At 52.7% G+C, this 24,325-nt stretch overlaps 1 protein-coding gene across 7 annotated transcripts in view; it reads left to right on the forward strand.

Annotated features, from left to right (window-relative positions):
* SLC13A5 (solute carrier family 13 member 5) overlaps positions 1-20,371 on the forward strand; it is a 26,783-nt gene extending 6,412 nt beyond the window's left edge. For 2 of the 7 annotated variants that reach the window (XM_060291185.1, XM_060291186.1), the window contains exons 2-12: positions 297-417; positions 698-834; positions 3,151-3,338; positions 4,317-4,482; positions 5,976-6,098; positions 9,341-9,556; positions 10,394-10,494; positions 11,556-11,674; positions 13,601-13,762; positions 16,806-16,943; positions 18,103-20,371. In XM_060291185.1, coding sequence (XP_060147168.1) covers positions 319-417; positions 698-834; positions 3,151-3,338; positions 4,317-4,482; positions 5,976-6,098; positions 9,341-9,556; positions 10,394-10,494; positions 11,556-11,674; positions 13,601-13,762; positions 16,806-16,943; positions 18,103-18,228 — 1,575 coding nt within the window. In that variant the 5' untranslated portion in view covers positions 297-318 and the 3' untranslated portion in view covers positions 18,229-20,371. Of the gene's footprint in view, positions 1-288; positions 418-697; positions 835-3,150; positions 3,339-4,316; positions 4,483-5,975; positions 6,099-9,340; positions 9,557-10,393; positions 10,495-11,555; positions 11,675-13,600; positions 13,763-14,500; positions 15,737-16,805; positions 16,944-17,122; positions 18,023-18,102 lie in introns of those variants that run through there. The other 5 variants (XM_060291181.1, XM_030861698.2, XM_060291183.1 and 2 more) reach the window with 5 other exon arrangements.
* Positions 20,372-24,325: the final 3,954 nt, after the last annotated feature.

Below are 24,325 nucleotides of genomic sequence, written 5' to 3' on the forward strand. Positions count from 1 at the left end.
CCCTCTTCTTCCCTGTGAAGACGTGAGGATGGATGCAAGGCTTGGAGGGGTGAGAGACCTGCCCAGGACCGCACAGCTGGGGGGCAGGGGGCAGGGGCCTCTTGGTGACCGGTCCTGTGCCCTCCTCACTGTCCTGAACCTGGAAGGCTGTGCTGACGGGGGCAGGGAAGCAGCGGTCCCCAGTGACATGCCACCCTGTTTTGACAGTCCATGCCCTGCTGTCCCGAGCATTCTGGGGTGGGGAGCAGGGCGGCAGCAGCTCGCCAGGCCTCAGTGCTGTCTCTTCAGTTTGTCAGGTGTGCCTATGTCATCATCCTCATGGCGATTTACTGGTGCACAGAAGTCATCCCTCTGGCTGTCACTGCCCTCATGCCTGCCTTGTTTTTCCCGCTCTTCAAAATTCTGGACTCCAAACAGGTGAGCAGCCCCAGGGCATCCGGGCGGCTTCCTGCTTCTCTCCCAGTGGCTCCTTCTCCGAGCCCTTCTCTGAGCTGCCTAGGACCCGGGGGACCAGATAATACCCTGTTTGTGGGCTCTCTCTGGCATAGAGACATACCCTTGACCCTCCGTCCCCATTCCAAGCTGCCCTGAAGTCAGCATGCTCTGCTCGCCTATCTCTGGGGACTTGGGTGACCCTGAGCCCAAGTAGTGTGTGGTCAGGGGGCAGGCCTGATGGGGCCTCCATGCCGTCCTGCAGGTGTGCGTCCAGTACATGAAGGACACCAACATGCTGTTCCTGGGTGGCCTCATCGTGGCTGTGGCCGTGGAGCACTGGAACCTGCATAAGAGGATCGCCCTGCGCACGCTCCTCTGGGTGGGGGCCAAGCCTGCCCAGTAATTACGCCTTCTCTCTCTTACCGCAGGGCTCTGCAGTAGGCCCCAGGGCCAGGGAGGGGCATGTGGCACAGGCCAGATCCCCCACAGGCAAGGACTGGCCATGGCCTTACCTGGGCTTTGCAGCCAGGCAGACCCCTGGGTGGGTGGAGGCTGGATCAAGCCGTGCCTGATACCCCTAGGGGCTTTGTGGGGAAAGCGGGAAAGAGATGGCTCAACTATGCAGCTCAGGGGGAGCAGAAAGGTCATCCCTCCAAGGCCGGCGCATCTATTCCCTCTGCAAAGCTGCTGCTTACCCCACCCTTCCCCCATTACTCAGTCGTCTCACCCCTCTCCAGGATCTCCCCTGACAGTCACAGGCCATTCCGACCAAGCCGTGGAGTTGATACAGCAGAATCACCTGGGTGTACCGAGCGCCCACAGGGCCCCGGGCATGATACCGGGGGCTTATTTACCACCTCATCTGACTCTCACCGCACCTCTGAGGGTTGGGGATTATTCCCATCACCCACGTTCTGTTCTGAGGCACAGAGGGGTTAAATGGTTTGCTGACGTCACATGGGGATTAGACCGGGCCTGTCTGATGGGGCCTTGCCCCCTCTAATTGGGAACTCAGCATGCACCTTTTTTTGAGGCAACGTGCTCCCTAAATGATGGCGTGACCCAGCCCAGCCCTGGGAAGGCAGGTTGGTAGCTCACAGTAAATCCCTCCTGCTGCGTCCTCATGTCAAGGGCCGTGCTGGGCTCTGAGCACACAGAGGCCCCGGCCCGCCCGAGCACCCCTGGCGCCTCAGCAGCCTTGAGTGAGGGCTTTGTGACTCTCCGACCTGTCACCCGAGCCCCTCCAGTGACTGGTTTACAGTGTCAAATCAGAAGCCATTGCATTTTCTAGAAATGTGAGGCCTCAGAGTTCCTGTTTTCAGGATCCTCTGAGTGGTTGGCTTTTCTCCGTCAGCGGGGGTGGGGCTCATTCTGGAGTGTGCTGGAGCGCCTTTGCTCCCAAACCCAGGGTGCCCAAACCCACAGCTTCTCTGCTCCTTCCTGTCACCTGGCTCCTCCTCCGAGCCTGGCTTCCAGCTGTCCAGCTGCCTGTGCTGGGGGCGACCTGTATGTTGAGGCTCCCTTGATGCCTCAGAGCATCATGTTGAAGCCTCATTCATGTGAACTCTGACCCTCATCCTAGCCTGGATCCCAGCCTTTGTACTTATGGGTCCATGAGGTCTACCTGCATGGATACCAGCTAAAGCCCAGTGCAGTGCAGCCCCGAGACCCTTCTTCAGGCAAACAAATTAGTGGCCCTGGGGAGGAGCCTGACTGCAGAGGGGCATGGAGACCAAGAGGTTGAGTTCCATTTAGCCAACCACCCCTCCCAAGCTCCTCTGCTCCTGGCCTTGTGCCAGGTGTGTGGGACCCATGGAGAGGAATCAGACCTTCCCTGCTCATGTGCTAAGGAGAGAGCAGACATGGAAACAGTTTCAAATCCAGCCAGCGAGAAGTGTCCTAGAGAAGACTGAGGAGGGTGTGGTCAGCCCTACCTGGTGCGCACTGGGAAGGAGGTGACAGAGAAGGGATGCTGCCTGAAGGCTTTGAGAGACCGTGAGGAGTCTTCTAGGCAGATGACACAGGTGGCACAGAGGTGGAAGATGGGGTGTTACACGGAAACGGAACGTTTTCTGAATACTGTTTGGGGATCTGGTCCACTGCAGAGCGGAGGGCGGCAAAGAGTGTGAATGGAGGGAGGTGGGGCAGGGGATCAGCCGTGAAGGAGGTCCCACTTCCCAGGGCCCTCCCCGGCTCATCCTACCCTTGAAGGCTGACTCCTCGCAGCCCTTCTGAACTCATGAGGGGAGAGGTGGGGTCAGGGTGGGTGGGAATCTTCTAGATAGAAGTGGGAAGTTTGGTCTGCCTGCACACAGGGCTGCTCAGCGCACCCCTACGTCATATTAGGGCCAACTCTCCACACTGGGTCCACACAGACTGGATGCTGGTGCTTCCCTGGCTAGATGGTGAGCGCCTTAGGACCACGACTGAGGCTCAGGCTGCCTGGTGACCCGGTAGCCAGCAGAGTAGATGTCAGTAATGTTTGTGGGAGAGAGGTGCAGAGGGAGGAAGGGAAGGGAGGGAGGGAGGGAGGGAGGCAGGCACTAAAACTGCAATCCCCTCCTGGATAGCCAACCTTGAACTGGACTCAGCACCTTGGCCCTGAGCCCTGGCTTCCTTGCAGGGGGCGCCTAGCCCCCCCCCCGCTGCTCCCTAGGGGCTGTGAGAGGTGGGGGCGGGGATTCTCCGGCTTTCCTCCCTGCCCCTCCTCTGCAGGCTGATGCTGGGCTTCATGGGCGTCACGGCCTTTCTCTCCATGTGGATCAGCAACACGGCCACCACGGCCATGATGGTGCCCCTTGTGGAGGCCGTGCTGCGGCAGATGGAGGCCATGAGCGCAGCCACCGAGGCCAGCCTCGGGGCTCTGGAGCTGGCAGACAGGGGCAAGGCCGGCGAGCTGCCAGGTGAGGCCCTGGCCAGGGCAGCCTTCCCCTCTGTTGCCAGCAGCTTTAGCCACCTCCCTGCTTCCTGGAGCCCTCCTTTTAGCAGGCACGTAGAGAAATACTTAGAAGACACTGTTTTCCTAAGTTTTAGGAATGTGATTAGTGCATAAAAGTTAGATCCTTGAGTAGAGCTTATAGCAAGTTCCTGCCCTCCGTTCCCGCCATCACTGAAATGAATACGTGTTGATTTGATCATTCATTTGGGTATCTTTTGAGCACCTACTGGATGCCCCTCAACCCCTTCTACCCCTACTCATCCTCAGGGCGGCCTCCTCTGAACAGGCCAAATCCCTCCACACTCTGTTCCCGCAGGTACTGGGGTTGGTCGTCCCACCTTTGCTTCCCCGCTAGGCACCGAGCTCAGGAGAGTCAGAGAGTGCCTGTGTTTTTCTCTGTCTTGTTCGCTACCCCATCCCCAGGGCCCGGCGTGGGGCCACTCAGGGCCTGTGCTGACAGCCTGATTGCCGGACCCTGGGCCAGGTCCTGGGGCTGCAGAGATGAAGCAGACACACTCCTATCGTGCAGCCCAGTGGGACGGAGTCAAGAGGCCCCTCGGAGAGTTCGTCTGACTTGGGGGAGGCCAAGGGTTGCCATTAGCCAGACACTGAGGGAGCGCAGAGAAGGGAGAGGCCTTGCTAGGAGGAGAGGACATCTGGGATGGATTTGGGCCCCTCCCTCCAGATGAAGGGAGCAGCTTGAGTAAGAGCAAGGAGGCAGGAAAGAAAGGAGTGTGTCTGACGTCGCTGACTGGGCTCGCCGAGGGACGTAGCTGGGGGTCACGTGGGGCCGGATAAGAGCACTGGGCTGGAGGCGGGGGACAGAACCTGGGCGGGGAGCCGGCAGACCTGGCATGCCTGGGTCCTCAGGTCAGCGGCAGGGTCAGGAGCTGAGGCTGGGCAGGTGGTCCCCAGTGTGCCCACGGCAGTGTGCCCACCACAGGGAGCCAAGAGAATTTTGAAGGTCCCTCCATGAGGCAGCGGGAGGTCGACAGGAAGAACATATGCAAGGCCATGACCCTGTGCGTGTGCTACGCAGCCAGCATCGGAGGCACTGCCACCCTGACCGGCACGGGACCCAACGTGGTGCTCCTGGGACAGATGCAAGAGTGAGTCGCTGGCCATGCCTTTTGGGGACAACAGTGGGGGGAGGATGGGGCTGGAGGGGCCCACCCACCTCTCCCTCCTCTTCAGCTGGGCTCTGGAGCCTCGATGGGGGTGGGGGCCGCCTGGCAGGGGTGAGAGGGTGGGCCGCCATCAGCCTCTGTGGCCCAACCTCCCTGCACATGCTCAGGACCCCACAGCACAGGAGCTGATGTCCACAGACCGGGTTGCTTTCTGCTCAGGACAAGTCCTGCCTTTCTTTCCTGGGCTCAGGATTCTCGCTCAGACAGGGAATGTGGATTGAACGTGGAGCTAGTCATGGGAATTGACAGTGTAATCCGAGAAGCGGGGTCCTTGGTTAAAACTTGTAGAAAATAGATGCCCCTAAAGATGCTCCCCTCAAAGCTGGCTCACGACCTCGGTTGTTAATGGCGATGGTCCTATGACACCTGGAAAGGTTAGAGGTTAGGTCACCTGGTGCCTCACCGCCTCTTTCACTATGGCCCCTCTAATTGCCCTTGAGAGGGACGTGTGCCCCTGTGAGGCTCCAGGTAGACCATGGGGTGGTTTAGAACTTCCCAGCCTTGGCCACAAAGGGACCCAGGCTTTGAGGACCCAGTTCTGTTCTTGGTCTTGTGCCGGGTGGGGCTTGGGTCACAGAAGTGAGAGGAACCTGGGCCCTGCCCATGGGATACTCGTGGGCAGCTGAGGGTAGCAGACATCCAGAGAGTTCTGGCGGGTTGTGTAAATGAAAATAAGTACAAATTGCAGTGGGCGCAGAGGGAAGGAACAGAAGTACGACGGTGCCCGTCCTGTGCAGACAAACACCCTGGACAGGGGTCGGGAGGGCAGCTGGGAGGTGGGAAGGGCGGGCCTGCAGACACTCGAGATCCAACAAGCAGCCTGTTTTGCTCCTGCGAGTGTTTTCTGTAATGACAGCCTTATGGTTTCCCCTGAAGTTCCTCTGGGCTGAATGGGAAAAGCTCTGTGGCTAGTTTGACACCCTTGGGCTAAAGGGAGCAGTGCCTGGGGTTGGGGGCGGAAGTGACCCTCCTCCAGCCCCCAGGAAACATCTTCTGGTCCCACCCTGGGAAGCTTTTGAGATTTGATTTCCTAAGGGGGGGGCCTTCCCTTGCAGAAGCCCACGGGGTGAGGTTCTGAGGCATCTGTGGACCCCCTGAAGCTGTTGGCCAAAATCTGTGTGTACAAAGGGGTATTTTTCTGGACTGAAGGGCCATGCCTTTCGCGAGCTTCTCAGCGGGGTGTGGACCTCCAGGAGGGGCAGTTGGTCGCTCCTCAGGCTTGCCTTGTGCGTGGCTGTGTTCTGGGGCCCTTGCTTGACTGGGGTAATGCTGAGGGACGGGTGTGGGTGGCTGGACTTCAGGAGGAGGGGGCCCCACTCCAGACCCCCTCTCAGGGCCCGGCAGCTGCTCAGCCTCCGCCCGCTCTCCGCAGCTCAGTGTCTGGTAGAGATGTGGACCAGCATTTTCCCCTTCAGATTGTTTCCTGACAGCAAAGACGTCGTGAACTTCGCCTCTTGGTTTGGATTTGCCTTCCCTAATATGCTGATCATGCTGCTGCTCTCCTGGCTGTGGCTCCGGTGTACTTATATGAGATTCAAGTAAGTTTGAGATGCTTATGGCACAGAGGATCTAACCGTGCCTCGGCTCAGCAGGGGAGTCTAGAGAGTCCCTCCTGCAGCCCCATCTCCTGCTAGTTTGCCCTCCAGTTCGCGCTACCCCTGCTGCTCACCGTGCCTCTGCACATGCTGTTCCCTCTTCCTGGAATGCCACTCCCTGCCTTCCTACCTTCCAACCTCCTCAGTCCTCAAGGCCAGTTCAAATGCTCCTTCCTCAGCGACACCTTTCCCAACTCCCCCTACCCCCATTCTGATTCTGACGGATTGCCTGCTCGCTGTTCCGGACTTCCCCGGGCACACCACGCCTTGCCCCTTGGCACCTGTAGTCATGCTCCAGTGCCAGCCCTCCCCTGACCTGAGCTCCTCTGTGGCCTGCGGTAAGTCCTCTCTGACCCCTGCACCCGGCCGGGCTCCCAGCCCAGGGAGAAAGAGTAGGTGTGTCGTTGTCAAAGCAATTAACAAGAAACTTTGTTCTTGGTGCCGGTCAACACTGCTGGACAGACTTCCACTTGGCTGCCAGTGTCTGTCAGGCCAGGTCACAGCAGACCTCCTGATAGTATCCACGTCAGTCCAAACCCAGATTTACTGAATGCTTACAATGTTCCCAGCAGCGCACAGCTTCTGCAAAGCTTACCTTCCAGTTCCCAGCACACAGTTGACCAAGAGTCAACCTTGACAGCAGCCAGACTTTGGACAGAAACCATGATGTGTGGCTGACAAATACCTCAAAATGTTGTTGTCATTTTTAAATGCACAAACTTCTCTATGGCGTGAAGGTGACCCTCTCACACTGGAGTATAAAGTACCTAGCTGTGAGCCATGTGCTCTGTGCCTTAATTCACACGGCGCTTGAGCCCAGCAAAAAAACAGAGGCCTATGCGGCCCAGAGATCTCAGAGCTGACAGGTAAAAGCGCCCACGAAGACCTGTGCGTTAATGGGAAAAAGGGGCACTCTGGTTAAGTCTTGTCCTGAAGGAGGAACTGTTTTCAAGACTGCCGTTCAAAAAATCTCTGTCCATAATCAAAGCAGCCATAATGACGACATAACGGTAGCTGTAGGCATTCGTCGCACACCCCACCCTGCCCGGTGTCCGGGCCCCCGTGTGAAAGGGAAGCTGCTCCTACGGGTGCTTGGCTGCAGTTTGAATCCCTCATCTGGTTGGTCGTGGAGAGCAATGTCAGGGTCATTCCCTCCAGCCTAATGCTGAAAAACTCTAGCTTCCTGAGTCTATGGGCAGCTTCCTAGGCCACATCCAGCCAAGGGAGCCACAGACCCTCCCAAGAGCACCCAGGACTCTTGGGATATTCCTGCTGGCTTACATCCAACTTTCCTCACCAGGCTAAGCCCTGAGTTAGGCATGACGGTTCTTCTGGCCCCTGCCAAGGGGCTCGGGGTCCCTTTGCCTCTCCTGCAGCGCACTGACCCAGTTCATCATGCACCCACCCAGCTCCCGGGGCCCCCACAGGAAAGCTGGATCCATCTGCCTGCATCCCGTGCCAGCCCAGCGGTCACCAGACGGATAAACCCAAAGATGAATGTGAAACCACTTAGTGTGAGAGGGACCTGAAGGCCCGGGGGCACCACTGCAGGGGGCCGGCACTGGACAACTGCATATATGATGCAGCCCCCGGAGTCTGCAGCCAGTGTGGTGTCGGGATGTGTCTCCAGCATCAGACAGGGGCTGGGCAGCTACCAAAGTCACCCCTTATCCTGGAAGCCTGAAGCCTCTGGTCCAGCCCCCGAGTCTCGAGAACGACAGGTGGCAGCAGATCGGTAGTGGGTGGAACACAGACGCTCTCAGGCCAAGGGGGCGAGGACAAGGAGGCCAGCTCCCACGCCAGCAGAGCCATCCCCATGCTGGATGATCTGGAGGTGTCCCTGGCGGGTGACCCTGAGGACAAACGTCCTTGCCCCTTGTCCAGAACGGAGATCTTGGCCGGCGGTGCAGACCTGAGTCCCCATCACTGCCACTTCCTTTCCTAACCCCCGAGCACCACGGGAAGCTGTGTCCCAACCTCCTTGAGTCCCTGCTCTAGGCCGTGCCCCATGCCCTGCATGGCCTTCACCCTCTCAAGGGTGGTTCCCGTCCAGCCCTGGCTTCAGCATTCGGCACCTCAGCATGTATTCCATTAACCCCTGTGCTCCTGGGAAGTCTGTTTTAGGGTCCCAGGAAGGACTCCCACAAGGGAAGCCTCTCTAGGGATAATCCTCTTGGCCTTGCCCCCCACCTTCAGGCTGACAGGGGCTGGAACGTGTGATTGGAATCCTCAGCGGATCCCTCGGGGTTGGCATCCTGTGTGCCAGTGGCCCCAGTCAGCCCCTCCCCAAGGCTAGGTACCCTCTATAACTCCTCCGAGATCCCTCCTCCTTCCTGCCCCCTCCTGCCAACACTCCCCAGGGAAGTCCTGCAGGGTGCCCTGGGCAGGCGTGTTGGCCAATGGGCACTGGTTCCTAGGGAGCCCATCCAAGAGCAGGACCTGGCTGGCTTCCCTCCTGCCTTAGCCACAGCTACTACGAGCCCCGGAGTCTTCTGGGTCCTTAATCCTACATGTCAGCTCCTTGCAATGCAAGTACCCACCCTGTTCCTGCCTGACCCAGTCTGCTGGGACCTGTCCTTTTCCTTGTGTCCTCTTGAGCCACCTGCTGATGGGGACTGGCATTCTGGCACCATCAAAGGCAGCTCCAGGCCGCAGTGGGAGGAGGAAGACGGAGCACGTGAAGGAGCCTCGGCCCCACCTTGTGCCGGTTCCAGATTTCTCACGGCCACCCCCAGATGTCGGCAGCCACCGGTCTCTAGGCGACTGGCACCTGCCGGGACCCCGTTGCCAGCAGTGGCCTCGGCTCTGCTTCCTTCTGCTTCCGATGCTCCTGTCCATCCCCTGTTCCCTGTTTTGCTCAGCCTCCCACCCTCCTGACCACCCTCTCTTCCTACCTCCACTGTCCCTGACACCCCACCTGTGCCATCTCAGGCTTCTTCTGGGGGCACCCTGGGGACATATGCTGGGCCCATAAAACAGAGACTTTGCCCCACTATGTCCTGTGAGGTAGGGTAGGCAGATGACAGAATTGGGGAGTGGGAAGGGACTTGCTCAAGGGCCCCCGGGTGACAGGCAGCCCTGTGTGGCTTTCTATCATGTTCTGCTGCCCAGTGTTCACGCTTCCATTCAACCAGCCCTGAGTCAACCAAGACGCCCTGCCATCCTCTTGTCTTTGCATTCTCTAGTATTAAAGAGTCCTGGGGCTGCGGGCTGGAGAAGAAGAGTGAGGAGAAGGCTGCCCACGAGGTGCTGTGGGCGGAGTACAGGAAGCTGGGGCCCCTCTCCTTCGCTGAGGTCAACGTCCTTCTCTGCTTCTTCCTGCTGGTCGGCCTGTGGTTCTCCCGGGACCCCGGCTTCATGCCCGGCTGGCTGTCAATCACCTGGGTGGAGGGCAAGACAAAGTAAGTGGCTCCTCCCACAGCGCGCCCACATGGCTCTCCTCCTTTTCTGCTGTCCAGTTCTGGAGCACTCTGTTGGTTTCTGGACTCATTTTTGTCTCACCAGTCTTCCTGACAAGCTCACAGATGTGTTCTTGTGGCCCCTCTTGCCCCAACAGGCTGGCAGGGTAGCCAGGCTGTTATAGAGAGAGGTCGGTTGGGCTGGGACTGGGGCTCTCAGCGCTCTGGTTTCCAAGTCTCTGTTCTGCCATCTTTCGTTTCTCATCTTTCTTCAAGTCCGGGCGAGTCCCTCTGAAGACACACATCCTGGGGTCCAGAAGCTTCTTTAGACAGAGACTTGGCAAAAGGGGGGATATGAAGTTTCTCTCCTGGCTGTTATGTGGTCAGAATAGAAGAAAGGTTGAGAAACATGCATATCCTAGAAAGGGCAGGAGATGTGGACAGGGAGATTGCTGCCTGTTACTGCTCATTCCATTTTGAAGGTCTGCTTGGGGTAGCCCCAAAGTCCTTGTGGCCACCCTGGTGAACCCAGAATCCCAGAGAATCTGGCTGGGAAGAGCTCATGAAGTTCACCTATGGAGCAACACAGACAGAGAGGGAAGTGAGCCGCTCAGAGCCACTCGAAGTTGGTGGCAGAGCTAGGCCAAGAACGCCAGAGTCTCGGTGTCCAGCCAGGATTCAGTCTACCTCACCCCTCCTGATCTTGGCCTTTGGGGTTCCAGTTTTCTTACTCAGATGAGCCTGTTTCCTCACGTGGGAGTATTCAGACACAGAGCAGGCTTGCTGCATGACTGTCGTGTAGCCAAGATGGGCTAATCCCGTGTGCTCCTCCCTGCCCAGGTATGCCTCCGATGCCACAGTGGCCATCTTTGTCGCCATCTTGCTATTCATTGTGCCTTCGCAGAAGCCCAAGTTCAACTTCTGCAGCCAGACTGAGGAAGGTAAGGCTCCTGTCCTGGCCTCCCATTCATCAGGGTTGGGGCCCCGGCAGCAAAGGATCTCCATGGTGTTCCCTGGGCCCGGGAGGGAGAACATCTCACCCTGCTGAAAAGGACTGTAGCTAGATTACAAAGTCTGGGCACAGCGTATTTTCCAAGGCTTCTCTGCATATTGTTTAGTGCAAAATCTCCTCTTTTGCTTTTTAAACATTTGAAATCGTATTTATTTTACAACAGGAACAGAAAGAGATTTCACATTTCCCATAATGCCATCAGTATTTTGGGGGTTTCTCTCTCCCTCCCAGTCTTTGTTAATATGCATATATATTATATGGCTATAATCAAAACACACATAATTTCAATCCTGTTTCTTTACTGGTTTTTGTTTTCATGTTTTTGCTCGTGGTTATGCTAGAAACATTTCCTGCTATCGCCACAGTCTTCCAATTCATTTTCTCTAATAACGGCATTATATTGTATCGGGGGCTGTAACCATTCCCCTGTCATGGAGCATTCTGGCTGTTTTGAATTCTTCATTATTATAAATAAATGTTTTCGTGAATATAGCTTTTTCTTTGAGGGTGTTTCTTCTTTAGGATAAATTTCTTGCAGTGATTGCAGCTGGGGTAAAAGAGTATATTTGTCTTCAAGGCTTTTAAAATGTATTGGTAAATTGCTTTTCAAAAAGACTGCACCAATTTATAACACTAACAGGAGTGTGTAACAGCTTTACCATACCATGTCTTTACCAGCAGCGGGTGTTGTAGTGATTACCGTAAATTTTAGCTAATTTACAGATATGAGACGGCACTCATTGTCCTTGCAGGCTTTTATTCCCCTGCATTAGATCTGTTTTATCTCTTTTGCTTGCTAATGCTGCTCTGGGCTATGTATGGGTTTTTGTTTTGTTTTTTTTCCTGGCCACGCTACGTGGCTTGTGGGATCTTAGGTCTCCAACCAGGGACTGAACCTGGGCCCTCAGCAGTGAAAGCACGGAGTCCTAACCACTGGACTGCCAGGGAATTCCCAATGTATGTGTGTGTGTTTTTATCATCTCTTCTCAGAAATGAAAACACCATTTTATCCACCTCCGCTGCTGAACTGGAAGGTGGCCCAGGAGAAAGTACCCTGGGGCATCGTGCTGCTCCTGGGGGGTGGCTTTGCTCTGGCTAAAGGATGCGAGGTAACTTCTCCACTGTGGGCTGCCTAGGGCCCCTTCCTTCACCAAGAGGGCAGCTGAGAACTGCTGCACCCCTCCTTCTCGGCACCCCAGGCCTGTGCCTGTGTGTTTCTGTGTCTGTCTTCTCCATGTAACTGTTCATTTCTTGAAGACAGGGTCTCTGCCTTGTCATCTAGGTACCCTGCACCATGAATAGTGCCTGGAATAGAGAAAGTACTCCCTGAGTGATTTTCAGAAATGAGTGAATGAGTGACCCTGGTTAGCCAAAAGGGATGGGGGATGCTGGGAGGTCTCCTGTGGGGTTTGGTAATAACAATCTCTGCTTTGATTTATTCTAGGCAGATCTTTCTTTCAAGTCTTTGTGAATATTTTCACCATTACCTTTGGTTCCTCTTCCTGCTGAACTTTGTTGATATGGTTGCCATTAAAAATTTTTTTTCTCTAGCTAGGTATGTAGTGACATAGGAGGAGAGGAAGAGCTTTTGGGGGAAAACACCCAAAAATGCAACTTTCTTACCTCCCCCCTTCCCTGATAGGGAAGAAATGAGCCAGAGGGAGGGATGCTTGGTGCTGCTCTCCTCTGTCCAACCGTTCATCCATCTATCCAGGAATAGAGCGTAATACACAGACTTGGTCTATCTTACTATTGCTGTTTCCTCAGCATCTAGGACAGAGCCTGGCACATAGTGGGTACACAACTATTATTTGGATGAACAGATCCATCCATTTAGTCACCTCTCCATCCATCTCTCATTCACTCATTCATTCATCATCAAACCTTCCTATCATGTCTGTGTTAGGTCAGGCACAGGAATTACAGAGGAGATTGATATATGGTCCCTGTTCTTGAGGATTTCACAGCCTAGAGAGGGGGGCATGTTTGGAAGAGCATTTCAGAAAGAAGTGACACATGAGTAAAGAAATCAGCGTGTTGTATCCAGCTGAGGAACAGCAGACGATAAGGCTGGTGAGGCTCACAGACGCCACTTCACTGAGGGTCAAGATAGGGAGTGTGGACCTTATTCTGAAGGTGGTGGGTAGCTACTAAAGGGTTGAGGCCAGAGAGTAACTTGGTCAGATCTGCACTTGGGAAAAATCTCCTGGATGTCTGAAGTGGAGGCCTAGGCCGGACAGGGGTTGGGGAAGACCCAGTAGATGCTCCCTAGCCTTCATCTAACACAGGCTCAGAACACTGGACTCCATGGACCACTGTCTCCTTCTTGAAACTCCTTCCTCCTTTGGTCCCCAAGACATCATTTTCTCCTGTCTACTTCTAACTCTGACCATTCCTGCCCTGCCTCCTTGGTTGACTTTTCCTCTGTTCTCCCTTAAATATGAGTGTTCCTGAAGGTTCTGTCCTTGGCTGCTTCTTTGTTCACGTTTCATTCTCGCCCTGGACAATCCATTCTTAGCCTAAAGCCCCAAATCTAAATTCCCAATTTCTGGCTCAAATCACTCTCTTGAGCTTTAAGAACTGTGGGAGACAGAGAGGAGATGATAGACATGAGATGTTTTGGGTGACATGGTGACTGGGCATAAGAAATAAGGGGGACAGAGACCCCAGGATGACCCCCTAGCCTTCTAGGTTGGACACTAGGTGAGTCTAGTCACTGGGCTGGGGAGCCCAGGGGGAGCAGAAGATGAATTCAGGTTGGGGCATGTTGGGTCTGACACGCTCATGGGATATCTGGGTGGAAATCCAGACAGCAGACCAGCTGGGCTGGAAACGAGGATTTAGGAGACAGCAGAGTGAGGATGGAGATTGAAATTGTGGGTATGAATTAGATCACCTATGGTAATGTATGCAGAGAGAGAGAATCAGAAGTGAAGGTGGGCTGAGCTCTTTGGAGACAGATGAAGGTCCCTCCAGGCTCTGGAGGAACTGTGAGCCACGAGCCCTGTGGTGACTGCCCTCCCTGTATTTCCCAGGCCTCGGGGCTGTCAGAATGGATGGGGAAGCAGATGGAGCCCTTGCATGCTGTGTCCCCAGCAGCCATCACCTTGATCTTGTCCACACTCATTGCTGTGCTCACAGAATGCACAAGCAACGTGGCTACCACCACCCTGTTCCTGCCCATCTTTGCCTCCATGGTAAGTAACTCTGCTGGGGGTGATGACCCTTAGTCGTCATTTCATAGGAAGCTGACCATATCCTGGGTCCCTAGAGAGGCAGTGACACCAGGGGCCCAAGCCTGGCCAGGTTCTGGAGACCTGGGTCCTGAGCCCTGCTCCAACACAGACTTGTGTGCCCTTGATGGCCCTGGGCCTGCGCTCAATGCTTTGCTGGTTCTTCTTTGTATCCTCCACGCTGACCAAAAGTGCTAAGCAACAACCAGGTGCCCTAAATTTATTTATAAATGTAACAGATTATTTCTCAAGCTGGGGAGACAGGGCTTACACCAAGGAGGCCATGGGGGAATGATAGAGGGTCTCTCAGAATATAGCACAGGAGAGCAGAAGGCCTGCAGGACAGGGGGACACCATTGGCTGGAACCCACCAGGAAGAATCTTGGGGGAAATGGAGCCTGGGAATGGTGGCAGGGGAGAGGACGTTCTGGGAAGATGGAGTAGCCCACATAAAGGAAATGAAGTGCACAACTGAAAACTCCCAGAAGCCTTGCTTGGCAAGCTCAGGGACTGGGGATCAGTGGGCACTGAGCCCAGAGAGGCTGCGGGTGGTGGTGGACGGGGATGCTGAGTGCCAGGCTAAAGAGCTGTGTTCCGTGGGCAAGCATGTTTTTGAATTGGGACTAAGAAGAAAGCAGAGCTTACAGGAAGCTCGACTGTGACCTTCTCTTGCATTTCCTTTTGTCACTCATCACTTGGCAGTTCCAACCTCAAGGTGGTACAGAAAAAGCCCTAGGTTCGGAGTCAGAAGACCTGAGTTCAAGTTGTGGGATCCTCAAACCCGTCACTCGAGTTCTTTCTCCTACTCTTGTGCTGAGGGTCAAGTAGGATGAGGCCTATGAAAACCCGCTGTAGATGTAAAACGAGCTGGGGAGAGGCTGGGGCTGTCATTCTGGAGTTGGGAGGACAGACTTACAAAGGCCTCAACACAGGATTTTGAAGTTGGTAAATTTTCATTCAGTTGCCAGGGTGTCCACGTGTATAAAAAGCAAACCCAAGTGATTTTCTCCTTTTATTCCAAGAGAAGATGGAAGTATTAGAAAGAGCAAGGCGGCCCATCTCCCCCTCCCCTAAGCAGGCTGCCCAGGGCGAAAAGATGCCGAGGAACGTCTTCTGATGCTGGTCATGCCATAGTGAGGACTCCTTCCCCTAGTAGAGGCCTGGCTTTGTCACCTCCAGACACTAGTCAAATGGGGGTCTTCACCTGAGAGGGTGGCCAGGCCCTTCGAAAACAAGCTTTTCTAGAATCCGAAGTCCTGACTTAGATTCCACACAGACCTCACACTCCTGCCTCAGCACCCACCTGCAGGCAAAGGGAAGGTGGTGACCCCCCAGCTGGGTCACAGAGGCACATGGGGTACATACCCCATGGGGAAACCAGGAAGCAGACTGGTTCCTCTCAGTTACTCCTAGGAGTGTAACTGGCGCAGCCTTTTCAGAGACCTGTTTACCCATGGGAACCATAACCTGAAACCCGCTCATACCCTTTGACTCTGGGAATTTTTAATTTTTTTCCAATAAAAAAAAATATTTATTTTTTCCTATGGTTTAGAATATATCAATACAGTGATACATGTATAGATGTTATAATAAAACCCCCTATATTAAAAGTATATGCTAAAATACTTTCCTGATAGTGGTGAAAATAAGGAAAATTGGAGGCCACTGGTAAAAAAAATATTATGTACATATTTATATTTTGTGCATAGAAAGGTTTAAGATATAAGGTTTGTGAAAATAAAATGACAAGGATTTAAAAAAACCCTACTGCTAAGAGATTATACCGGACTCTGGGAATTTTATGTCCAGGAATCTCTTAGGAAAATCATCAGAGATGCCTACAAGCTTAAATTATAAAGATGCACATCAAAGAATTATTTGTTATAAAAATACTTCCATAATAGCAGAGATTGGTGAAATAAGTTATCATATATTCATACAATGTAATACTATTAAGCCATTTAAAAAAAAAAATCACAGTCCTGAAGGGTATTTCATAAAATGGGAACACATACTTTTTCAAAGCTGAAAATGTGATACATACACGTAGCCAGAAAACGTCTAATCATACCAAAGAGTATACAGACCCTTACGCTCTAGCTTCCTCCCTAGAGACAACTCCTGTTATTAATTTCTTAGGTATCTTTCTGGACGCATTACACATGCACACACAGACACACACACTCTCCTTTTAAACAAATGGCATTGTTCCATGGTCCTGTTCTGCACCTTATTAAATCTAATCATATATCTTGGCGATCCTTCCATTGTTAGCACATAAGACCTACTCAATTCTTCTTTTCAGCTGCAAACTATTCCATTGTTTGTATATATGTATTTTATTTGACCGTCCTGCTATTGATGGCCGTCGAGTCTGTTTCCTGTGTGTTTTGCTGTTACAATATTGCACTGAACATCTCTGCATATGTGTCTGCTCTCATGTGCAAGTAGATCTGCATGATAGATTATTAATTTTGGTATTGACAGACATTACAAATTATTATATCATTCATTCATTCAACAAATACTTATGAGCATCTGTCTACTCTGTGCTAGATGTGGCTGAATTTTAAGCTTTGAACAGATGGATACCAAATTTCATACACAAAATGATCCCAAATGTGTACAAAAACACACCCATCCAGAGGCACACACACAGGTGAGAGATGTGGTCCCTGCCCTCTAGGCTCTCTCTGTGTCAGGACAGACAGACATGTGCACACATGGGCTGCAGCAGTGCCTGGCATGGTCTCTGGCACATAGTAGGTGCCCAAGAAGTATATGCTGAGTGAATTGAGGGGGTTCAGAAAGGCTTTCCGGTAAGTTTAGCCTTCAGGGTCCAGCAGAGTTATCATCCAGCTGTGGCAAAGGGTAGAGGAGCCAGCAGGACAAAGGCACAGAGGTGGGAATGTACACAGTACATCAGGGAAAAGCTTTTTAGAGTGATGGTCCCCAGGAGCTTTTGTTTTCTGCATCTGTGACATTGTAGTGCTGTGTTTTTCCCCAGTCACGTTCCATTGGCCTCAACCCGCTGTACATCATGATCCCCTGTACCCTGACTTCATCCTTTGCCTTCATGTTGCCCGTGGCCACCCCACCTAATGCCATCGTGTTTTCCTATGGACACCTCAAGGTTTCCGACATGGTAACGCAGCCGCTTTTATTCACTCCTATCAGCTATGATGCTTTTGTCATGAGGGATGCCCCATTTATTAATGACTTGTGGTGTCAAACAGTTTGGGACCAAATGTCCAGACCCAACTCATTATTTGCATTTATATGCAGCTTTTTTCTTCTTTTTTGACATGATCTCTTATTTCATAGACTGTTCTGTCTCCCAAAGCTGAGAGGTGGGTTACAGAATCTCCCACCTGGAAGTGCCCGAGCAGCCACCAGGGGAGCCTTCACTGAGCACTTGGAAGGGGTGAGGGTGGGAGTCCCACATGGACGAGATGGACTTCACAATCTAGTAAGAACCCGTGAGGACAGTCAGGAGGGGCAAGGCTGAGATGAGGGGAAATGTTAATGACAGCCAGAGAGACTGACAGAGGTGTCTACAGACATGGAAGCAGGCAGGGGGAGAGACACCACTGCCTGGGAGCAGATGCTGCCTTGGAAACAAACGCTGCCAAAGGAGGAATTCTTCAGCTCTGCTTTGGCTTTATCCCAGCCTCCGGTGGGAGGAGGGCGGCTCTGCAGCTCCGGAGTGGGGAGAGGCAAGTGGGCAAGCAGGGGAGGCCAGGAAGGCGTTAGCTAACTCAGAGCCTCCGCTGGGTATCTTTGGGACTCCATGGAGCATTCTCACCCAGAGGGTGGGTCCCAGAAACCAGGAATTGCAAACTCAATTCCAATCCCCAGTGAAAACTCTGCCACAGGGTTTGAAAGCAATGGTTAGTGAGCACCCAAAGAACGCAGAGCATGCCCTAGAAAGGCCAGCACGTGCCTGTGGGACGGTGAAGGCGCTGGGGTGAGCGCTGGACCTGCAGTCAGACCCGGGCCCCTCCAGTCACTCCCTCGCCTCCCTGAGGCCCAGGTTTCCAAACGTCCCAATGGGCCTGAAGAGCCCACCTGTCCTGCCTGTTTCCCAGGCTGCTTTAGCAGTGGTGCTTCTTACTGGACACCAAGTTGCTCTGCCTGGGGGGTGGGGTGAGCACAGGGCCTGGCCCGGGGACGGGAGGCCCAGCAAACAGTCTGTCTGTCCTTTGTTCCCTTCTCCCAGAGTGCTGGTTCCCAAGGCCCATTCACCTTTGTTCTGACAGCCTGGCAGACCCCAGGGTGCTGACTCTGACCCTGTTTTTTTCCAGATGAAAACAGGACTAATAATGAACGTCATTGGAATCACCTGTGTATTTTTGGCCGTCAACACCTGGGGACGGGTCATATTTGACTTGGACAGTTTCCCTGACTGGGCTAATGTGACAGCACATTGAGACTTAGAAAGAGCCGCAAGACCACGCCCAAGGCCCCTGCCCTCCTGAGGACACCTGAACCTTCCAGTACAACTCATAGCAGAGCTTTGGGGTTCACGCCCCAAGGTGACCCCATGATGCCCACACCCCACGGAGACCCAGCCAACGGGCCACCTCTTCCTCCAAGCCTGGGGTCTCAGCTGGGGATGGGTGTCTGGAGGGCAGGCTCGGAAGTGAAGCCTCCCATAAGGCTGCTGGCGTCCATCTTTCCTGGGGGCCTGCCATCATCTCTGGGACAGGCAGGGTCCCACCCCCACTAAGCCTCGAGCTGGCCCCATGGCTGGGCTCTGGTGTTCTCTCGTCATCCAAATGGCAACCAGATCCCAGCTCTGGAGGTGAGAAAACAACCTTCCAGAGCCTGTGTCTCTCCCAGCTTACCTCGGGCTGCCTCAGATTCCCTCCTGTCACTCGGAAGGGACAACCCAGCCTGGGGACAAAATGTCTGGTCCTGGGAAGCTTTCCACTGCTGGAGCGAGTGGGAATCAGCGCCTCCTGGGACCACCAGGAGTATGGTGCCACCCCCAAAGGATGAGGAATTTGAGTCGATAACTTCCGGACGACACCACCTGCAGCACCCCACTGACAGTTCACTGCTCCATTTGAACTGACAGTTTGGACCCCCTTCCCAGCTCTGTGGGGCACCTCCTTCAGCTCCTAGGCCCCTCTATTGTCTGGCCGACATTTGCTGGAATCTGCCCCTTTTGTCCCAGGCAGGTCAGTTTGGCTCTTCCGGGAGATGCTTCTCCTGCCCCACGACAGCTGGGATCACACTCCAAGTATGGGCAGTGATGGCCTCCTTTGGGGCCACAGGCGGAGGTCTAGGTCCTCCCTCACCTGCAGACCTAGAAGGAATACCTGTTAACCGCCAAAAGCAGGGTTCCTTTAGGGTTTGTCTGTCATGCCAGAGTTTGGGCACCTCTGGGGAAAGCCTCCCTCTGCTGACTGGTCTTGGCAGTCTAGCCTGCTGCTGACAGAGCATCGTTGAGAACAAGCAGTGCCCGGCGGTCCCTGAGCAGACAGCCCCTGCCCATGAGTGAATCTCCCTGAAGTTGCTGGACAGACTCCAGAGTGGTCTGGGAACCCTCAGAACAACCTGTGAGAGACACATGAGAGAATCCTATCCTCCTACCACCAACCCAATTTCCCTTCCTTCTTGTGCTGCTCCATTGATGGTATTTTTCAGAGCAGGAGAAAGTATGGGAACCCAAGGAACCCCCATGCCCCACCCGAGGACCAAGCATACGCCACCTGGTTCCTGGGTGGGACGATGTCTGAGCGCCCAGTCTGTCTCCCACGGAAGGTGCACGGCGCTGTCTCTGGCTTTCTGCTGTGTGTAGGGTGGGGGTGGGCAGGCAGGTGGATGAATGAACACTTACTGCCCACCTCCAGTGTGCCAGGCCTCCCCGGCCCTGGTGCGTCAGACAGTTATCTCATTCAGTCTTTGCAGCAGCCTGTGAGATAGGCAGGCATTATTAACCTCCTCTGTCTTTCATTAATACTGGGGCTCAGAGAGGCCAGGCCATGTCCAAAGTCACACATCAAGTTAGTGGTGGCTAAGGTTCCAATATGGATCTTCTGCTGCCATGTCCACTGCTGCTTCCTCTAGCCATTAAGGGCCTTGGCCTTATAGGGACGGTAGGGAAAGGTGGGTGGCCAAGAGCACATCTACCCCAAGGCCCTGCCTGCTCAGGGATCATTCACAAGAGCCCTTTCTGCTGCCTCCTCTGCGATGGGCTTAGGTCAGTCCTGGAACAGACAGGGCTGGTCTTTGCCCAGAGAAATAAAGCCTTTGGTTGGAGAGAGCAGTATGGAAATGGCTACCTGCTCCCCTGCCAAGATAAAACCGACCCACCCCTCTATCACTACTCCCTACACCGCCGCTGTTGATGTGTCTGCCCCACCAGTGAGGGCTCCCAAGGACTTGCACTCCCTGCTGGGTCCAGTGCTAGCCCTATGGCTAATCCACAGCACACCACCACAAGTGTGATTGGTAAATAAATGATTGATCAGTGTTGTCAATCAGATGTATGCCTGGTGGTAGTGAGCAAGGTCAGTGAAGGTCATCCAACGTGGGCAATGAAGGATGAGTAGGACTGGCCAGGCTGATGGGGGAGGATGTGGTGGGGTGGGTGGAAGGGTGGGGGGATTCCATCTCGTTGAGGAATGACAAGAAAGCTGGGCAGGGGTTCAGGAGAACAGATCCCAAGGTTGAGGAGGCTGACCAAAGGCTGTTTCTAAACAGCATCTCTTGAAGTTGGCTGGAGCTGCACTAACATTTATGGCCAGTGCAGATCAGGATTGCTTTCGGCTGCAAGTAGGAGAAAACCTAGCTAACAGCGGCTTAAATCATAAGGGCATTTAATATCTACTTAACAAGAAGTCTGGAGGTAGACGGTTGCTGGCACTGGTCCAGCAGCTATCTCGGGCCACCAAAGACTTGGGATTGATCACCCACTTTGCTATCTTAAGGGTGCTATGCCTTTGCTGTCATGCTTGACCCTCATTATACACATCTGCATTAAAGGCAGGAAGGAAGGTGTGCGAGATGGGGGCATGATGGCGCCTACTGCATCTTTCCCTTTCATTAGAAAAGCAAAAGCTCTCTCAGAAGGCCCTACAATCTTCCCTTTATGTCTTGTTGGCCAGAACTAGATCATATGCCCACCCTTAGGCCAATCACTGACAAAGGGGAATTGGAATACCATGAGACCAACTAGGACTCATTTCTTGGGCTTGGGAAATTGGCCTATGTTTCCTGAAATCAAGAGGTTTTCACCTACTACAAAATATGGCTTCCGGCAGGGGAAGAAAAGGGGGAGCGGCTGGGTAGGTGATGAACCAGGGTCTGCTATTATGACCCCTTCAGAGGGCTGCCCTCACTCCAGGCTACTTGAGTGGCTCCCTTTCCATGGAATTCAGTAGAAACACATTCCTAGGTAGGAAGAGAGTATGTGTTTGGTCAAGGGCTTCACCTCTGCCTCCACTTCCAGGAGAACCACTGGATTGGGAGGCTAGAGTCTGAGTCATGGACCAAGCTCAGTCCTGACATTGGATACTGAACAAGTCAGTACACTCTCTGGGCCTCAGTTTCCATTAGGAAGGGGCCGGACTAGAGCATCTGTAAGGGCTCTAGAGTCATGAACACCCTTACCCCACTGACCCTTCATCTGCTTGGGCCAGATGCAGCCCCTGCCACATCCCCATGATGTCTTGGTTTAAAGTCTATTACATGGCCCACTCCCTGCTCCCATCTGGGTCTTAGCCATTTGCTGAAAGCCCTCTGAGACCTTTTCCCCACTGATATTTTTGCCTCTTATATTTTGTAAAGAGGTTCTACCCAAGACCCTTGATTTCCTTCTTCTTTGCATACATCAAACATTTGGGCCCAAGGTTAGCTGAACACATAATCCTGACCAGGATTGCTCTCTGAACTGTTTTGCCAGGGACTTATGACTCCACAAGGATCCCATGCATTCCAGGGTTCCTTATCCTTTGATCTGGAATTGGGATCCTTCCCTGTCCCTCTGAGCTGAGGACTTCCTTAGGGAAAGACCTGGACTGCCTCCTCTGGCAAAGCCAGTGAGCAGGGCATCTCCCTGGGACAGGAAAAGTCTTCCTTCCTCCCCACCATCCCTTACACACAAGAATAATGGATAATGAAACTTTTGCTCTGGACTTCAAGCAGGGAGTCAGCTCACTAGCACAGAGTCCAATTCTCAAAATGAATACGGACATTCCCTGGTAGGACCCTTGATGGCATGTTCTTGTTTGTGGAAATAAAGACCAAATGCTGGACTGTCTGGTTAAAAATTACACCTGGAAGTCCTATTCTTAGCTCAGAACTCCTTTTTCTGGGGTACTCTCTCCCCTGGTCCCACATCCTCTTAAAAGCCTTGTCTTCCAACCCACCAAAGAAGCTTCTTTTCACATTAAAAAAAATTCCATCATGATAAATCTTCCACATCATGGGATGGCTTTTGACATTCTCCGACAGAAAGCTTATCATTTCCTGCCCAAATCCTTGTGCTCCGATAGATATTCAGTTTACTTCCTGTGGTGTCCTGAGCCAGGATTCAGGTTCTCACTTCCCTGCCCCAGAAACGCCTTCCAGGCGCTTCCCCTGATATGCTCGTGCAAATGCCCACTTCTACTCTCAGAGACATAGGCCCACCCCACTGCTGGCAGTGTTAGAGTAGCATTTATGTCCCTGCTTCCAGCTATCAAGGGTAGAGAAATATGACAATTCAACCTCAGAACACCCTGTTATCCAATCAAGAAATTTTAATTAGTTTTTATATCTAAAAAGTTACCATGAACACAGTGAAAAAATTCCAACAGTACAAAAAAGTACTGAGACATGTCCCTCCACTTTAGACCTTGAGGCCTCCAGGCCCTTCCAGAAAGGCAACCATTGCCCAACATTTTCTTACATGTCCTTCCAGACATGTTACATATACAGTCAGCCCACAGGGGTTGGCTCCAGGACCCCTGAGGGTACCAAAGCCTGCAGATGCGCAAGTCCCTTGTATAAAATGGCCTAGTACAGTTGGCACCCCCGTATCTGTGATCCTGCATGGTGGTTGGCTGAATATGCAGATGCAGAACTCGAGGATACAGAGGGCCAACTGTATACAAGCTTATGTAATAGGTATGTGTCCTCTTTATTACATCTGGGAGCATACTATACACATTTTCTGTCCTTGTTTCCACCCCTCCCCCTTAATTTATTTGGAGATCATTCCATTTCAGGACATATTAAATTTGACTTTATTTCTCCATTCAATAGTTAATTTTGTTTTTATTTTTTCATTTTTTATTTTTGGCTGCTCTGCAGCTTGTGGGATCCTAGTTCCCCGACCAGGGATTGAACCCAGGGCCCGGAAGGGAGAGCACCAAGTTCTAACCACTGGACCATCAGGGAATTCCCAATTTTGTTTATAAACTGAGGTAAAATTAAATTCAGTGAATTGCACAGATCTTAAGTGTACAATTCAGTGATTTAGACAACTGTATAAAAGGTGTAAGCAACACCTCATTTCCATCTCCTTAACCCCTGACGGTTCTCTTGCCCCTTCCAGGAATCTGCACCTTCTTGAGGCAACCACTGTACTGATTTCTGTCAGCATGGGTTGGTTTTGCCTGTTGAAATTCATGTAAATGGAATCATACAGTACCTACTCTTGTGTCTGATTTATTTTGTGCAACAAAATGCTTTAGAAATTCATTCCTGTTGTGTATATCCATTCATTCTTTTTATTGTTGTTGCTAAGTAGTGTTCCATTGTATGAATATGCCACGGTTTGTTTATTCTCCTTTGATGGACGTTAGGTTTGCTCCAGTTGAGGGCTATCTGAATAAAGCTGTTATAAAATTCTCTGCATAAGTCTTTTTGTGGACATGTGTTTTCACTTCTCTTGGCTGTGTGCCTAGGAGTAAGCCTCAGTCTTTTTAAAAGCTGCATAGTATTCTATTGTAAGTGTATACCGTATAATAAACAAGACCCCTGTTGATGGGCATTTGGGTCATTTCCAATCTTTTGCTAGGACTGTAATAAACATGTCTGTACTTAAATCTTTGTAAACATACCTGAGTAGAATACTTGCCTAGAATGGCATGCTGGATGAAAACATATATGTATTTAAATCTGGGACAGAGGGGAATTCCCTGGCAGTCCAGTGATTAAGGTTCTGCACTTTCACTGCTGAGGGCCCGGGTTCCACCCCTGGTTGGGGAGCTAAGATCCCACAAGCTGTGTGGCACCTCGGCCCGCCCACCCCCCCAAAAATATCTGGGACAGATATTGCCAACTTGCTTTCCAAAAAGGCTATGCCAATATATATTCTCAAGAACTGTGCATGAGGAATCCCTGGTGGTGCAGTGGTTAAGAATCCGCCTGCCAATGCAGGGGTTCGAGCCCTGGTCCAGGAAGATCCCACATGCTGTGGAGCAACTAAGCCCGTGCACTGCAACTACTGAGCCTGCGCTCCAGAGCCCGTGAGCCACAACTACTGAGCCCGTGTGCCACAACTACTGAAGCCCATGCGCCTAGAGCCTGTGC

Source organism: Globicephala melas, chromosome 20 (assembly GCF_963455315.2).
Source record: "Globicephala melas chromosome 20, mGloMel1.2, whole genome shotgun sequence".
Taxonomy (NCBI): domain Eukaryota; kingdom Metazoa; phylum Chordata; class Mammalia; order Artiodactyla; family Delphinidae; genus Globicephala; species Globicephala melas.